We start from the raw sequence: 17782 nt of genomic DNA on the forward strand, positions 1-17782 counted from the left end.
ACAATAGCCAGCAGGCTTATCAAGACCACATATATTATGTAAATCACTGTGCCAGGAGACCTACATTATTTTCATTCGTGGCATTTCCTCTTCCAATATCCCACATGTGTCTCGAGCTCTCACCAACCCTTTACAATCCAAGGTCCAACAGCAATAGTTTGTTAAATAGCACATAGTTTTAATAAGCTATACATTATTGTAACATAAATTATTTTAACATGTCCCAGATAATCTAAAATAGAATAAAATAATCTCAAACAATATACATAACATTTTACAAGTGAACAAAGTACTTACAATAACCAATAGATTAACATTATTTACCACCAGTAGATTTGTGATAGATTTGTGAAAAGAAAAATACAGCTATTTACAGTGTTATTCTTGTGACTATATAAACAATGTTGTAGTTAACTACAACAGTACATGCTTTACCGTGCCAAGTGCCCAAACATAATTTCACATTTGTCTATCAGCCACAGTTCACTTGAATTCATTATCATTTTGTCCCTGCAATAAAAACATGTGGAGTATGGGGGGGGGGGGGGGGGGGGGGTCTTGGCTTTCAAATATTAAAATGTTTTGTTCTGTAATACAAATCCACATTGATAAAATCAAATAATGTCCATTGTCCTCTTGTTTAGGAGCTGTTGGCATGTCCTAAGGTCACAGATGTGAGAGGCAAGGCATTGTTTTTGTTGGGTATAGTGGTATACAGCCCACACACTCTGCCCTCCAAGTCACTCATCCAGGTTTTGTCATAATCTGTCATATTGGTTTTGTCAGGTGGAAACCTCATATGTCCAAAATCGTTTACTTTTCAGGATTCAAATTCAAAAGTAACAAAGAATTAGCAGATCAACAAGCTCAAGACGTGTTGTTTCGCGCAGCGTTTCGAACCTGTAGATCTGCTACTTTTGTGTGGCACAGTTATGATCAAATAAGGCATTCATTTAAAATATGGAGAAAGGTTTCTGCCCAACAGCAGCGATATTCAGCCCGCAGCTCTGGTGTACACAGTTCAGATCACATGGATCGCAGCGCAAACATGGCCAACAGATACAGGATAAAAAGGCGTTAGCGAGACAGGGTCATGTTGTGGCATACTGCTGGAAATTCACCAGAATGCTTTCTTGTTCAAGCCATTACCCTGTGGAACGGAAAGGGAGAATCAGAATGTTAAACTTCAGTCAGCAGTGACTACGTTAGGTTTCCATAGGTGGGCATATGTTTTATCCCTGCTTCTAGTCAGACTGAATTAAATGCCTAACTTTTGGGGAAATTAGACAGTGACATATTTGATACTTCTCTCATCACAGTGTGATGTGAGCTTGTAGATTGTCTATTTTCAATATTTGTTGTATGATGAAGTAGGCCACCTACATTGCCTGCATGTGACAGTCCAGACGTGGGCAGGTGCTCAGGTGTTCGAGACAGGGAGTTGTTACTACTCTGGTTTACAGACGGGACTGATGCCCTGGGAAAGATTGTCTCCTGGGTCTGGTCCCTCTGAAGAAACGGAGACACACACACACACACGGTTATCATCACAAAGATCATTTCAGTGGCACAACAGATGTTATGATTTTTGGAGTGCATCAGTGCAATGTGTGAGAATGAACTCACATTAGCCAGACTCTTTGTAATCAGGGCTAGTTCAGTTGGCTGGTACACACAGCTTCTTAATTGACCATTATAGGCACCATATGGAGATGCAGGCTTCTTGTCCGCTAGCCAGGAAAACGGGAAGAGGAGAGGTTTTAATGACAGAGATAACAATGGCATTTCACAGGAAAATCCTGTTGAAGATGATTTGGGGGTTTAAGTTTTAGTTCCCTGTGTGGTGAGTATGAATAAAGTCAAACAAACAAAACGTCAGAAAAATCCTAAACTCAATGCACTTTAGTAACATCTGCCATTGTTTGAAGATAACACATGGACCATGATCTCTATGGCAACAGCTCATAAAACACAGTCAAGTCCACCATGGTCGCATGGTTAAATTGAAAGACAATTTGCTGTGCATATCAGGAACACATCACAAAAGCACACCATAGAAACTTGGTAACCTATTATTTAGTTATGTGACAAGAATGTCAGAGATTATAACTAGATTAGATTCAATCTCTCTCTCTAAAGGTTTTCCCCAATTATGTTAGATCATCAGACGAAGCTCAGCAAACATAGCAGGTAAACCCAATGCCACTCTGGGCTTTGTTTAGCCTTTGTCAACAGTAACTCTATTGTATTTGGAGTGAAACTGATACAATAAGATAGGCCAAAATGTTACTGATCCTGTCACTGGGGAAATTCAGGTGTCAGCAGCAACAACAGCAGTACGGATCAAACAGCATACTGGTAAGAGTAGAGAGATTACAGCTATAAAAGTAAAATAGACTTAAGCCTGATTGTCTCCACCAGGCCGAAGGCATGGGGGGAGAGTATGTTTTGCACTCCGTCCGTCCGTCCGTGTGTGTGTCCGTGAGCAGCTAATCTCCGGCACCGTTAACCCGGTCGATGCCAAATTTTGCACACACACTCCCTGGATGCCAACGATGAACCTCTGCCCCAAAATTTCCAGAACGGCCTGTTATAGCGCCACAAGGAGGCCGCTTTGTGCAAAACAAGTTTTTGCACAGTACACCTACAGATTTTGTCCAAACATCGCGCAAATTGGTACACAGTCTCTCTAGTTTAAATAATAATTCAGATTGTATTAATATTAACTCTACTACATACTTTCTTATGCTTACTCAAGTAATTATTTACAAACACTCCTATCCTCCTGGTGGAGACCTGTGCCCAGAAGGGCACTTTTTCTAGTTTATACTTTGTCTTACTGTACGACAGCATCGCTGAATGAACATTATTTGATGGAGCATAACTTATGCTCCAAATAAATTCTGCACTTGGTCTGTATACTCAGTTAACATGCAGTAATGCTCTACCAAAAGACATAAAAAAGTGTGACACCTTACCCTCCTTCAAAACCGCTATAAAAGAGCATATTTGTGCCAATAGTAACGGATTGATTAATACCAGAAATGAACCCCCCCCCCCCCCCCCCCACCCCCAACGGTTTACTGTACACATGTTTAGTGTTGATGCTGTCTAGGATATAATTTTATTGTATGTCTTTAAAATGTCTATGAATTGAATACACAATGGAAAAGTCCCTCAGGACTTGTATAATCGTACCACTGTGCTATTTGCAAACTGTTTTTTTGTTTTTTTTTAAGATATTTTTTTGCGGCTTACGCCTTTTATTGATTTTTGAAGGGACAGACAGTAGGCTGACAGGAAACGGGAGAGAGATGGGGGGATGACATGCAGTAAAGGCCGTGTCGGGCTCGGGAGTCGAACCCGCGGCACACTGCGACTGGATTACCAGTCCGGTGCCCAGACCGTTACGCCACGGCCTGGGCCTATTTGCAAACTGTTAATAAATCATTCAGTCAACCAGGTGTATTCAATCAGTAGATATAATATAAGCGTACATCTATCACCTATGAATGTTATCAACAGAAGAGACTGTATGCCAGCCTGTATCTGAATAACAATGCAGTCTTATCAAAGGTGAATATAATGAGTAGGCTACAGGCCTACTATGTAAAGTATACCAACATTGAGCCTTTTTCGGTTGAGTTGGGAACATAATTATAACCTTGGGAACATAGGGAGGACCTCAGAAGAGTCTTCACAGTTGTAATATGCTGTATGATGGAAATGATGCAGTTTGGTGGTGGTTATTATTATTATTATTTTTTTAAGATATTCTTTTTTGCGGCTTACGCCTTTTATTGATTTTTGAAGGGACAGACAGTAGGCTGACAGGAAACGGGAGAGAGATGGGGGGATGACATGCAGTAAAGGCCGTGTCGGGTCCGGGAGTCGAACCCGCGGCACACTGCGACTGGATCACCAGTCCGGTGCCCAGACCGTTACGCTACGGCCTGGGCCGGTGGTGGTTATTATTAAAGGAAAACATCAAGCGATCCTCAAATAACTGTAATTGTGTGGCTATGCATCTGACCAACAGACTGTGTGATGGTGAAGAGGCAGATGATATTTGGAGATATCCAGGAGGCTTCGAACTATGAATGGTTCACAGAGTTGGGGGAAGTGGCCTAATGTGCTCACATTTCATTCAACGTGAGGGACAGGCCTGAACTGATAAGGTTCTGTCTCTATGGTTCGGTGGTCATTTGATGTACACCAAAGTGGATAGTATTTCAGGAATATGTACAGCAGCATGTGATTTACATCAGTGTTGTTGCTAGGAGATAGTTGGTCAACTTAAAAAAAGAAATACATACAAAATATTAAATAAATAATAAAAACCCAACCCAACACCTGACTTGAGACATGTGCAATTGTGGATATGACAAGAGTGTATGTATCTTTCCCCCCAATGTTTTTCTTTAGTTTTATTCTTTTGACTCCGCCATGCTATTGTCCAGTGAAAAAGTTTAGGTAGGCCAGCAGACATTTGTCCTAAAAAGGGCTTGATGTATGAATGACACAGATTCATTGTTCATCTTACTCTACTAAGGTCTAATTTTGAATTCTGGGACAGCAAGCTTAATTCCTAAACCAACACCAGGCATTAATCACATGGGCACTGCCAGAAAATAATGCACATGGACAGAAACCAATTCATCATTTTGGTAGCAGGCCTCTGGTCAGGTCAGGGACATTTAAATAGTCTTCCATGACTTTAGTGGGAAGGTGAACAAGAACAATAGTTTAAGACTCTTATGTTTTTATTCCACTATTTTGTAACCCTTTTTTTCAACCCACTGTCTATTATCTAATGTAATCCTGGGCTCTACACTCGCTTTGCCAACCTGGCGAGAGCAATGGACTGACCTCATGCTTTCTTCAATGCATGAGGAGGCCAAGGCCCTTCTTTTCACCTGACAGGGGGCGCGTGGAAGGAACACGTTATTCCAACCAGTTCCTTTCCCCTCCATGAGGCGCCCCAGCTGGCCAGGTGTAGGCAGTTTAGAGACCAGTATTACTGCATGTTTTTGTGAGGGTACCTAAATACCCTAGGAGACATGGGGAGAACATGCAAAATCCACACAGAAAGGCCCTTTCGCCAACCCCACTTCAGGTATGGGCACTGATGACACGTCGGAGTGTCCCCAGCGGGAATCGAACCCAGGACCTTCTAGCTGCGAGGCGACAGCACCACCGACTGTGACACCGTGCCTGTCTAGTCTAGGGTCTCCAAGCTAAAAGTGTCAAAATAGCATCAAAACAACTTACCGGTAACCACTTTAACCTGAAGAAATAACCAATCTATAGTCGTTATATTTTAAAGGTTTTATGACATTCTTTTTCATTTCTTTTTCTTTTTTCTTTTAGGTTTTATGACCTCAATTACACCCAAAAAACCTGAACTTTGAACATTCAGTGGATTTTCTGTGGTCTGAAGTTTTCTTTGGGGTTTTTTGGGCCTTTTGAGCTACAATGAAAACAGGCAACACAGTGAAATAGTGACATCTGCTGGCAAATCCCATTGACATATATGGGATTTGCAGTAAGTGATGTCACTTACTGCCGGCAAATCAGAGCACCTGTTTGAGCCAGAAAACCCCAGATCACAGAAAATCTACTGAATGTTAAAAGTTCATGTTTTTTGGGTGCAATTGAGATTAGAAAACCTAAAAAAAATTCCAAAACCTTTTTTTTTATGTCACAATCCCTTTAAGATGGGGTCTGCAGCGAAATACATATTGTACCCGCTTTGAATGCATATTCATTAGATTTTTCCTGAGAATACAACATAGAATGTCCTTTAGGGCTAATTTCTTTACTTTATAGTACCATTGAATTTCAAATAAACATGACAATTAATAATGTGGCGTACTGTACCTGCACTAGGTTCATCCACAGAGAAGGCTTTATTCTCCATATACACGTGCTGCTGTTCCTTGAGGATGTTGTCGTAGACCAGGCTCCTTGCAGGGTAGACGATCTCTCCGTCATGGGGCTGCTCATGGTCTGGGTCGGCCTGCGTGGTTAGACAACAGATCTCTGGGATGGTGTAGAGAATGAGGAAGACCCACGCATTGGACACCAAGGCTACAGCCAGGGTAGGGTCATCCCAGCTGGGGTCACCGACAACCCGGTTCCCATGGACGTACATGACAATCCAGGCCACCCAGATGGCCATGGTGAAGGCCCCCGTTGTCAGGATGAAGGCCCCGTCTCGACGCCACTTCTTGTGCTTGTTGGTGAGGGATGGCACAGCTACTAACACCACAGCCACCAGCAAAGCCATCACATAGATCAGTGCCATCACAAAGTCCTGATTGGCGATGCTGCAGGAGAGATTGGTGATGCCAGTGAGGGGGCTCCTGGCCATGGTGATGACCAACCACTCCGTATTGATGATGACCTCTACCAGCCAGAGCGCCAGGGCCCCCGCACACAGCATCCAGCCTCTGGGCCCCCGGCCCTGACGCTCCAGCAGGACGAGCCACAGCGCGTGCATCACCAGGCAGGCCAGGCAGCCGGCAAACAGCACCCCGAAGAGGAACCTCCGCGCGGCACACGTGGTGAAGTCCCGGCCCACGATGAAGGCAAACGTGAGAGCAAAAAGTCCAAGAGTGAAGACGACGACGCCGGCCTGCAGGGCCACCATACACTTCCTCTTCTTGTCGGTCACAAAGGGCAGGCTGGCCATGAGAATGATGAGCAGGACAAAAGACGTCACCACGCCAGCCGCGGCCAAGGCCTCCACCACGATCCCCCACACTGCAGCCAGGTCACACAGGTTGTAGTACATGGAGGTGACAGAGGCGCCACACCCATCGGGAGCACGGGTAGGGTCGGTGGCTTCCTTTTTTGAGTCCATGTTTACCCAACTTCTCTGCTGGTGCACACCTGGCTGGAATCTGAGAAAACACAACACTGACAAAACATTCAAGGTTATTTTATGTGAAGGAAACTATCAGTCCAACATGTCCAATGATGTACAATATTGATTCCACTTTCATTTCTTACATAGACCTCCCTCAATCGAAAAGAGAATGGATTTCGTTTGCCAACAAATCCAGTATAACTGGACGTATTTAATGCGACTCTGCCTTCCTGTTATTTGACCTGACCTGTGTCCCTTTCTTCTCTATTCTCTTTTCCCTATTCTAACTCTTCCTGTAACTGCAATGTTGAGAGCTTGCATAGAAAATAATTCCACACACTCTTTTGCACCTGTAATCATTTGATGTGACAATAAAGTTGATTCTGTATAGAAGATAGAATGCATCCAGTCAGTGAATTTTAATAAACTAAATAAACTGTATAGCTGTTCTGACATTCTGTTGAAAATAGATCCTATGAAGAATCTCTCTCTCTCTCTCTCTCTCTCTCTCTCTCTCTCACACACACACACAGGGCTATAACCCTTATCCCTAAAGCCTAAACTTATTTGCCATTTAATAGCTGATCTACAAGCTCACAATGTGTAGATGTAGATCGGCTATTTTAAAATGATTTTCAAAATAGTAAAAGATGGCAAATATGTGACTCCCTACGCATATTTCTTCTGGATTTGGTTTCAACTAAAGTCCCAAAATTCACCATAACACAGGCACATCTACTAGGCCTATATCATTGGGGGAGGCATCATACAGATATTCACACACACAAAAAAAACAATGAATGGTTATTATTTAAGAATTAAGAATGCATTTAATTTACATTGCTTCAGTCATCAAATCAATAATCATGCAGGCGTTTAGCGTTTTAATAGCTGTTAAGGTGAAACTGTAGTAGGTTTACTGTACCCATCATTTTCCATTAATGCTAGTAAAGCAAGCCTGATAAAAGTAAGGGAGGACCCACACCCCCCGCTTATGGGGAGTCCCTCCACCCCCCAAAACATCTCCTGGATTATCATAGTATAGTCCAATGTTGGCAGACCTGTCCTACCTTTACCAAAAGTTGAAATGTAACTCTTCTACTCTTCGCTTCAACACAACATGGGTGCTCCAGTTCAGGTCAGCGGTCAGGTAGGCTAAATTAGCTGCAGAATCGAAAATCCATAAATAAGGAAATCTGTTCTGACGATGTGAGATTTCATTTGTAATTGTTGTAGCCTACCTAAGTGAGAAATGCAGGCGAAGTTCTGCGCGATCCAATTTCCAATGTCAACTCAAGTCTGTCCTACTCGTCAGGATTAAGTGGGTCTACTGGTTAAATATTCTGTATTCTTTACGGATTCCGAGATATCATAGGATGATAGGCCTATATTCATATTCTCGATCCGCCTGCAGCTGCAGCCCCATCATTCAATCATTCACTTGTTGCGTGTTGGAGCACAAATCATTGCATTGCCCTCACCAGTCACCTCATTTCAAAGTGAACCCAACTCAGTTCCTAGTGGTTCCTAGTACTTCAGCTTTGCATACTTATGCGATTGCGATTAGCCTATTAAACCACCTTATTTTTCATAAACCAGCCTAAGTCCATAACAATAGCCACAGTATTACAAAAGTGTCCCATTTGTGCTGATTATACACCTTTTTGGTCCAGCTTGTTGTGGTGTTTGTGAGACTTGTGTCATGTAAGGACCGCAATGATTTAATAGGTTAAAATAGGCTATGAAAACAGAATGCTGTAAGAAATAACGACCTTCTGTTGATGGAATATAGCCCAGTTAAGTAAATAAAATGTTTTTTTTCCTAAGAAGAGAACATTTAAACCACTATAACATAGTGGTTTAATACTTATATGGTTTAATACAAATTAAACCAACCTTCATCAGAGAATAGAGTGTAGAGCCACCTGGTGGGTGATACTGATATAAATTAAAACCAACACAAATTACAACTAGACCTACATTTCATTCCCGATCAGTTGCAATTTGCAAGCCATTCATTTTATAAAGAGGAAGGGCGAATAGGCTGTAAAGTCTTTAGTTTAATTATCATCTTTAGATGATCTACTCTGAAATACTATCATGATCAGGAGTGTTGTGCTGGAAGACTACCTTATAATATCTCATGATTAGGTGAATACAGTTGTATTATAGCCTATACTTTACAGCTATAGATTAAAAGCATAGTATAGCAGAGTGGCGCTCAGCCTCAGCTATAATATCAGTCTAGTATCTCCCTCAAAACATAAATAAAATAAAGGTTTCAATCAATCAATCAAATCATAGGTATATTCCTTTGGCTTTAATAGTGGTTTCCACGTGGGAGACCTGGGTTTGATTCCCAGGTGTTACAATAGCACTTGTTACTATTGTTCTCAGTTCTGCACTTTGTAGTAGGCTACAGTTCTCAAAACGGTGACAGTCCAAATGGACCCATTTTATATCACAGTGTCTGTCTGGGCAGAGAGATTAGATTAAAAACCACATGGTTACAGCATTTGAGGATCCAGGGACTTATTTCCATTGAGGTCCTCTCACATTTAACAGATTATTAAGTTAAAAAAGCTTTACAATACAAAAACATAATGACAGTAACGAGTACATGTATACATAACATAACATAAAACAAGGGCTCCCTTATCTATCCTATACAAATGACTATATACCTTTTCCAATAGACATGCCTGTTCTGCTGTTTAAAATACCTCGGATTCACTTTGAAGTTAGTTTGACAAGTTTGACTGTGCTGATCTTTAAAAGCGAAGTTGAGAATAACAAGAACATAACTCACAGAGAAAATATTATTTTCAAGGTGAGTGCATTGTTCTCTTACTCTGTCCACCCATCACCCAATGTTTATGACCTGCTAAATATAACATACATTATTAATTTCTAACCCTTTTGATAGCAAGATCAGTTTTTTGGAAATGACTCAATACAGAAGAACCAAAGTCATGCAGTTATCAAACAGCCACCATCTGTAGCAATGGTTGATGGCTAAGGATTTTGCGGTGTACAATGCTACAAGCACAATAACTGAATAACTTTATAGCCAAGGCTTTCAGAATTTAAGGCTTTCAGCGTTCAAATGTATCAAGTGCCTGCATCAAAAGCCTCTTCCTGTGGACAATGTCTTGAGGGCCTTGTTAACCACTTTTAACCTGCCGTTCCCAATACTTTGGGCATGTCATTATAGGCAGGAAGACAAAGAAAGTTCCAAAATAGCGAAAGTAACAGACCTACAAATTTGCATCATGTTGTGAGTTGTCGATTGGCTTTTTTCATTATTTGTAGAATTGTAGAAGTACAACAAAGTATATAGGTGGTTCTGGTTCATGACCTTGGATTTGAGCATGCGAAGGTCATGGTTTTCACACCTTATTGGTGGTGGCCCGGCATTCAGCATGCATGCTGCGTGATGGAGAACATTGAGGCAATCGATCCATCAGCGGAATTCCTCCCGAGGGGTGCTTTTACAAATTCGGCAGCTTGTCAATCCATTCCCCTTTGTTTGCGATCCTGTTTAGCAATTGTCTTAGTAGAAGCTGGTCGCGATGGAGAGAGCAAAACGACCTGTCCTTGACCGTTGTCACACGGAAATACTGTAAAATATAAATGGAAAATTGAATTTTATTGGTCTGTGCCTGTTGATCTAATGCAGCCCTTTTAGATGCATGGTGCTTAATGTACAGTATATTCTGTTTCCATTCAGTCAATATGTGACTATAGTATAAACCACAAACATATAAATAGTTTTTCATAGAGATACAGAATGTAATGATGTATTAGCTGGCGAACCTGCAAGCACTACGGTGGTCCCATATCACAGATATTATGTGACTCATATATAGGTCACGTATACATACTATAGGTCTACATGAATCCTATTCTATACCTACCTGGAGTAGACTGCCAGTAGTCAGGTTTCTTGTGCAGTAGCAGGCTTCATTAGAGCACCTCAGCAGCTATCTGTCCTCTGAGAACATGTCAGGTTATTCATAGCAATGGCTCAGGTAAAAGTCTCACAGGAAATCTCTTCTCTTGCATTCTTACCGCATCCTAGCTGGCCTTAGGGCTCTTGCTCAATCCAATTCCCTCTGAGATTATACTGTCTTGTCTGTCATGTCTTGTCTGTCTGTCTGTCTGTCTGTCTGTCTGTCTGTCTGTCTGTCTGTCTGTCTGTCTGTCTGTCTGTCTGTCTGTCTGTCTGTCTGTCTGTCTGTCTGTCTTGTATCTAGATTTTGTATTGATTTATTATATTGCCATATGCAACATTGCCAATATATAAAAAGCTTTTGATCAGGCTAATGGCCCATTAGCTCACATACAGTATCTAGTGACCGGTGATGGCTACAGCTTGTTTGTGTGATAAGAGTTTAAAAAATATATTTTTGTCCCCAACAGGGGGACTTTAAAGCTCAGCAGAAATTAAAGGCCACTTTAAACATAATACATATTTGAGGTCAAGGTCATTAGTGCCAACGTACCAATGTCATACCTGACTGTTACCCCACTTTCAGCATATCCCAACTATAGGGTTCATAGGGTTCTACGTTGCTATGTGTCTCTTAATCCGGAGCAGTAATAGTGCTTATTATTGATTGGCATTGCCCCATCATGGCAATTAGCATTTTCCCTGCCTGCAGCAAGCCATTAATTCCATTCCCAGTTGGTGCTGTGTTGGTGCGCAGCACGCATATTTATTTAGCAAAACTGCCCAAAAGAACATGTTCACACACACACACACACACACACACACACACACACACACACACACACACACGCACACTTGAACGCATGCGTGGCTGTTGCCAACGTTGCATTATATATTACTATGTATGCTGTTAAAAGGGACAACTGAAATCTCTAATCCTTAACTGCATTATGGAATGATCACATTGAAACAGATTTAAATAGAATTGTGGTTTTTGGGGTAATTTTATATGATTAATATGAACCTTAGTTAATGCCAATTAGCACACACAAGGCCAGGTATATTCTGGTTTGCCACCCCATTTTCTCAAAACCTCAACTAGCCAGACTTAGAAAATGAATTGTGCCAATTTAAAAACATCTCATAAAATGGTTTTGACTCAAGAAGAAAAGCTGACACGGACATTGAGAGCCTTAATTACTTTTCGGCAAATATTCTCTATGGTACACTACAGTAATTAACAGACTAATTATTAGTCATATATTCCTCAACTAGGGATCAGAGAGTGCAATGTCAGCATGAATTTGATTAATTATTTTGAATCTATTTTATTTACTTTTTATGCCGTGTAGCACGTGAGATTTATGTCTATATATTTATGTTACAAATAGATTTATTTTATTATTATGAAACAAATTCTGCACACTGTCTTCACTTACAAGAAACAAGTTTAAATGCAAATACAACGTTTTGGTCGCACTGACCTTCATCAGATCATCAGGCTACAAGTGTAACGGTGGAGAATACCAAACGAGTCGCCCCTTTACCAACTGGCGTACATCCGGCGGAACTGCGCGGCCTGGTATTCCTAAAGTAACCTAAGTAAATTATGCTTAAACGGTTAAACCTAACCTTATTCCTAACCTTAACCTCAGTAAAACTATGCCTGAACCTAACCCTATACCTAAACTTAAAAGAACCGCGGCACCGTGCGGTCGGCGTGAGGTCGAGGGGCGAGATGGTTTAGGGGCGACCGTACCTGATACCAAGGTGAAGACCATGTCTGGGATGTGTCTTAAATGGTAAATGGTAAATGGTGCATTTATATAGCGCCTTTATCCAAGGCGCTTTACATAGATTGTGCATTACATTCACCCATTCATACACCGATTGCGGCGGAAGCCATGCAAGGTACCAACCAGCACATCGGGAGCAATTTGGGGTTCAGTGTCTTGCCCAAGGACACTTCGACATGTAGACAGGAGGAGCCGGGATTCGAACCGCTGACCCATGGATCATTGGACGACCTGCTATACCTCCTGAGCCACAGTCGCCACAGTCTTATGCATTGACTACCTGCTCCTATGCACCTGTCCTTTGAAGTAGGTGCACTGCAAAAGGACCTTTTTAACTAGGCATGACACAAATGCATTTCATCATTAACTCTTCCTAACCATCTCCATATTTAAACTTCTCCACAGCGTCGATGTGATCCATGTCTCCATCTGGCCCAGTGCCACCGACCAATTCCCTGCAACATCCAAAAAGGGAGAAATTCAAAATCAAAGCCGTCGTCATGGTAACGCCCCTGCCAGCTTCCACCAATCAATGGTGTCCCTGAGGTTGCGATGATGTGCTGAGGGAAAGGCCAGCGTCCTACATAAAGAGTGTGTGGGACAGGGAGTCGGGCGCCAAACATACCCGACGAAAGCCACGGCAGCAAGGACACCCACCGAGCACTTGAATACTAGGAACAGGACACGGATAGAAGCTGGGAATAGAGGACACGGCATGGCGCGCTCATGTGAACAAGGAGGCTCTCCCTGGGTCTATGCCGGCACCCTGCTCATTTCACTCTACTTCCACTCTGTTGCAGTTGGAGGAGGTAAGATGCTGCACAAAAGACCAGTCTGTGTACGTACAGCTCAGGGATTAGATCTTGTCCCTCCTAGCACTTCTTATGTTGTCTTCCATTGCAAGAGAAGAGCTGTATTGTTCTATTTCAGTCCAGCTTCCCCCCATATACTGTCAGTGGGCAGTAGGGCACACAGCATGAGTGCTCAACCAGCCTCAGGGCGAGGGGGGGGCATCTACTCTGTTTTATCCTGTCCTCATCTTTCTCTACTGTGTGCAGGGAAAGGCAGTCCAATCTATTTTCTGTGAACGAATTCTGTGATACTGCACAGCACAGTGGTAGATTAATGCTACGGAAAAGGTTTCTTCCTCCATAAAAGTCCTTCAAATGTGTTGACCAGAAAGACCACATACATGAGTGTAATCATATCGTAGACATTATTTCCTTTGGAATACCAGCAGGTCTAGTGCTATAATTGTAGTACAAAATGTGTAATCTAATGGTTACACTGATCTGAAGAGAGACTTCTTCATAATTCATTTTCCTGCATTTCTATGTCATGGGGTCTGGGAGGAAAATGCAATTTGGATCATATAACTGATAGGTTCACCTTTTCCCTAAGAATGAACATGTTTTCTTTATGGCTGAACCATAAAACTTGAATGTCAAAGTCATTTGTCACTGCCCCCAAAGCTCAGCTGGCTCAGGGTGCCCTGGCTTTACTAATTGGTATTGGTTACTTTGAAGACAAGTAAGGCATCTTGATGGTGGTGGAGATATAAGCACTGGAATCCAGCCCAGGGAATCAGCAGTGCTCTCCCCCTGTGTCTCATTATACCCCCACCAGCAGTCCAATAAGGCTGCTGATGGCTGTGGCAGCAGAGGATGGAGGAAGCAGCTTGTCATGCTGGGTCTTTCATGTGTGATACTCCAGTATCTCTGCCACATGTACTTACTGTATGCTCAACAGCATCAAGAGAAGCAGCCACCGTTGTGTGTCAAAACTTGGATCATTTTGAAACACCTAGCATCTAATCATGCTTTCAGAGCTGGCACCCATCATTCTTTCTGTTTAGATACAGTAGTTGGATAGCAGGGTAAAACATCACAAAAATAGCAAATATACAAGAGTATACATCCTCTACTAATAACCTGCACTATTGTAGAACAACTTAACATAATAATAAGAATACACACAATAATCATTTGGCTACAGTACCCCACCCTACGCTTAGACAAAAAAGAAAGCAACCAGTATACAGCATATATGCCAATAGCCTGCATTATTCATAGCAAAAAGACATTCAAGTATCTGTTCCTATGCTTCACAAAACAAATGTATTGAGAGCACAATTGTAACCTGTGCATATCTGTTTTACTCTGATGTAGTGTCACTTTTTAGCTACCTTAACCCACTCCTGAGCTGATGTCAATCTGGATCAAATTTCTGGGTTTGTGATATTTCAGTCTCAAGAGGAACTGGGTTAACACAACAGCCTGTAAAAAATAATGGATGGTGCCAAAGTAGACCAGCATATCAAACTGCTATGGTTTAAGAAGTCTATGCAAGGCTCACTGGTGTAGCACTGGTCCATGCACCTAGGCTACAATGTAGCCTGACAGCGTGTTGTGGGTTTGAGTCCTGATCCCGACGGCCTTTGCTGTGTGTCACTCCCCATCTCTCTCTGCCAATTCCCTGTCAGCCGATGGTCCTATCTATAATAAAGGCATAAAAGCCCCAAAATAAATATATGCAAGCTAATTGTGTTTTGTAAAATAAGCCAAAGACCTCAATAAAATCGCATGAGAGGTGAATTAACCAGCATGGTTTTAAGTTGTTAATTCACCAAATCTTTTTGTAGAAAATAGGCGATCTACAAGCTCACAATGCATTGCATTTTGACATGTTTCTGATCATGTAGATCAGTTATTTATTTTTCTCTGAATGTTCGCCTATTATTTCATGTCCAGAAAAGGGACGCTAGGGCCATGTGGTTAAAATGGACTTGATACAAATTTCCCAAATAGCAAATTACGAGTGGTTTCTACTCAAACACAAGACAAGAGTGTGAATACTGGCAAACATGTGATATTGATGATGCTGTGCGTTGTTGCACTCTCTTCCACCAGCTGCTCTGAAACAGGAGGCAGTGTTGGAGAACAGTCAATATGTGCTCAACCACACCATGACCTTGGTGCAGCGTATGGACAGCCTGCTGACCTTGGGAAATGGTAGTGACGTCACACTCCGGATACAGACCATGAGCTCGGATGAAGTTAAGGTGATCCAGGCCCACACCCTGGTGCTCTCCCTGCAGAGCGACGTGTTTGAGGAAATGCTGCTCAACCACAACGCCAGTGCCCTCGTTCTGAGAGAGACTGCGGACTGTGCCGCCGTCTTTGACAAGTTTGTAAGGTGTGAACAGCAGGAAGCAGTCTGCCAGTCAGGCTGGAGAACAGACAGTGATAACCACTACACACAGACACATGCATGCATGCGCACGTGCGCGCGCACACACACACACACACACACACACACACACACACACACACAAGTCTAAATCTGATGAAATCACAGCTGAATATATCACACCCCATAGATATTATGCTTGTGTTTTGTGACCATCTGTGACTGTTCCGGCCTTTATCCTCCCTGCAGGTATCTGTACTGCGGTGACATCTCAGTGCGGGTGGATCAGGCCATTCCTCTGCACAAGTTGGCCAGCAAGTACCATGTGTGGGGCTTGCAGCAAGGTCTGACCCAGTATATGACACAGCATCTGTCAAGCGATTCTCCCACGGGCCACGTGGTCTGCTGGTACCAGTACGCTGTGCAAATTGGGGACTTGGCCCTTCGGGACAACTGCCTGCAGTACCTGTCCTGGAACCTGTCCTCTGTGCTGCAGAGTGCAGAGTGGGGTTCAATCAGCGAAGACCTGGTACTGTCCCTGCTCCAGCGCTCCGACCTCATTCTGCAGAGTGAGCTGGAGCTCTATGAGGCTCTGGAGGCTTGGATAGGCCAGAACCGACCTGCTAGCTTGACCGTAGAGAGTGCTCTAAGGGCGATCCGGTACGGCATGATCCCTCCTCAGCACCTCTTCCGTCTGCAGAAGCAGTCGGGTCTCATGGTGAAGTATTACGAGTCTGTCCGTGATCTCCTCTATCTGGCATTCCAGTTCCACTCCGCCTCACCCATCCAGCTGGCCAAATTCTTTGATGTCAACTGCAGTATCTTCACCCCACGTAACTACCTGTCCTCGTCCTGGGGGTCTCCTTGGATCATCAACAATCCCACTCGTGACGACCGCAGCTTCAGCTTCCAGACACAACTGGGGCCCAGTGGCCATGACACCATTAAGAGGGTGACATGGAATGCCCTCTTCTCCCCCCGCTGGCAACCTCTCAGCGTCAGGTCCACCTACACCGAGGTGGGGGCCATGCTTCCCACCCGTACGGATGGTGGCCGCCCTCGTATCATTGTAACTCCTGCCACTTCCAGTCCAGAATTTGCTGGTGTGAGTTTCCAGAAGACAGTGATTGTGATGGCAAAACAGCAGGGAAAAGTGGTGGTGCGCCATGTGTACAACTTCCACCAAAGCACAGAGGAAGCTGGGGATTTCCTTGTAGATGCTGACCTGCAAAAACGGGGATCAGAGTACCTCATTGATAGCTCCCTCTATCTCCATATTGTAGTAAAACCTCTCTATCACACCCTTATTGTTGCCAGGAAGTGAGGGCAGAATATCTATGTCTATACCTTACCTTACCTTCCGCTGTCCACCCTCTGCTTGCTCAGCTGACACAGTCTCACACACAATCCTGACCACACTCATATGTCACAACTCCTGATTCTTGGCAAGACCGACATCTTGGGGCGTCTGGGTGGCTCAGGGTTAAAGTTCCTGCCCACCACCGCTGAGAGCATAGGGGTTTTATTCCTCTGCGGTGCATCCGGCTTGGCCAGGCGCTCCAACAAACACAATTGGCCGTGTTTGTGGGTGGGAAGCCGGGCAGGGAGGGCGGTCTCTTCACTCGGTGGGGAGGGCGAACTCTCTCTACACGGTTGTTAGAGCACCTCTCAGTGGGGTGTGGAACTGAGAGGAATAGCAGGTTCCTCCATAAGTATTAAGGCCTCCCGGTGAAACTCGTCACTGTCAGGTGAAAAGAAGCTGCTAGCAACTTCATGTGTATCAGAAGACGTAAATGGTTGTCTACACCCTCCCATTATATGACCATGACAAACTACATGAGAGGGGGAACAATAGGAATTTGCATAATGACTAAATTGGGAGAAAAGGAAGGGGAAACATTTATGAAAATGATTGACTACTACATTGTGGATGGCATTTTTGCAATAGTGTTTTGTCTTCCAGCAACTTTATCA

At 43.3% G+C, this 17782-nt stretch overlaps 2 protein-coding genes across 3 annotated transcripts; one reads left to right on the forward strand and one right to left on the reverse strand.

Annotated features, from left to right (window-relative positions):
• Positions 1-1038: 1038 nt before the first annotated feature.
• On the reverse strand, positions 1039-6879 carry LOC310869044 (G-protein coupled receptor family C group 5 member C-like). Its single transcript, XM_083779621.1, has 4 exons — positions 5881-6879; positions 1627-1730; positions 1384-1509; positions 1039-1150 (listed from the first exon to the last, which is right to left on the reverse strand). Exons 1-4 carry the CDS (start codon positions 6863-6865, stop codon positions 1118-1120), a joined length of 1248 nt encoding a protein of 415 aa, XP_083635747.1. The 5' UTR covers positions 6866-6879; the 3' UTR covers positions 1039-1117.
• A 1057-nt stretch (positions 6880-7936) lies between these two features.
• On the forward strand, positions 7937-17359 carry btbd17b (BTB (POZ) domain containing 17b). 2 transcript variants are annotated; one of them, XM_083779673.1, is made up of 4 exons: positions 7937-8021; positions 13025-13428; positions 15529-15814; positions 16058-17359. In XM_083779673.1, the coding sequence occupies exons 2-4, from the start codon at positions 13335-13337 to the stop codon at positions 17130-17132; spliced, it is 1455 nt and encodes a 484-aa protein (XP_083635799.1). In that variant the 5' UTR covers positions 7937-8021; positions 13025-13334; the 3' UTR covers positions 17133-17359. The 2 variants fall into 2 exon arrangements, with proteins under 2 accessions (XP_083635799.1, XP_083635800.1); XM_083779674.1 differs by lacking the exon at positions 7937-8021 and adding an exon at positions 12489-12593.
• Positions 17360-17782: the final 423 nt, after the last annotated feature.

This window comes from Protomyctophum parallelum, assembly GCF_964188405.1.
Source record: "Protomyctophum parallelum genome assembly, chromosome: 13".
NCBI classification, from domain to species: domain Eukaryota; kingdom Metazoa; phylum Chordata; class Actinopteri; order Myctophiformes; family Myctophidae; genus Protomyctophum; species Protomyctophum parallelum.

What these genes read in the sequence shown, in the direction of transcription:
- LOC310869044 (XM_083779621.1), bottom strand. Translation starts at nt 6,865, where the DNA reads ATGGACTCAAAAAAGGAAGCCACCGACCCTACCCGTGCTCCCGATGGG. An exon ending in TTACAAAGAGTCTGGCTAAT is followed by an intron (nt 1,510 to 1,626) that starts GTGAGTTCATTC and finishes CCGTTTCTTCAG; the next exon opens with AGGGACCAGACCCAGGAGAC. An exon ending in GACTGTCACATGCAGGCAAT is followed by an intron (nt 1,151 to 1,383) that starts GTAGGTGGCCTA and finishes TCCGTTCCACAG; the next exon opens with GGTAATGGCTTGAACAAGAA.
- btbd17b (XM_083779673.1), top strand. Translation starts at nt 13,335, where the DNA reads ATGGCGCGCTCATGTGAACAAGGAGGCTCTCCCTGGGTCTATGCCGGC. An exon ending in CTCTGTTGCAGTTGGAGGAG is followed by an intron (nt 13,429 to 15,528) that starts GTAAGATGCTGC and finishes CTCTTCCACCAG; the next exon opens with CTGCTCTGAAACAGGAGGCA. An exon ending in GTCTTTGACAAGTTTGTAAG is followed by an intron (nt 15,815 to 16,057) that starts GTGTGAACAGCA and finishes TCCTCCCTGCAG; the next exon opens with GTATCTGTACTGCGGTGACA.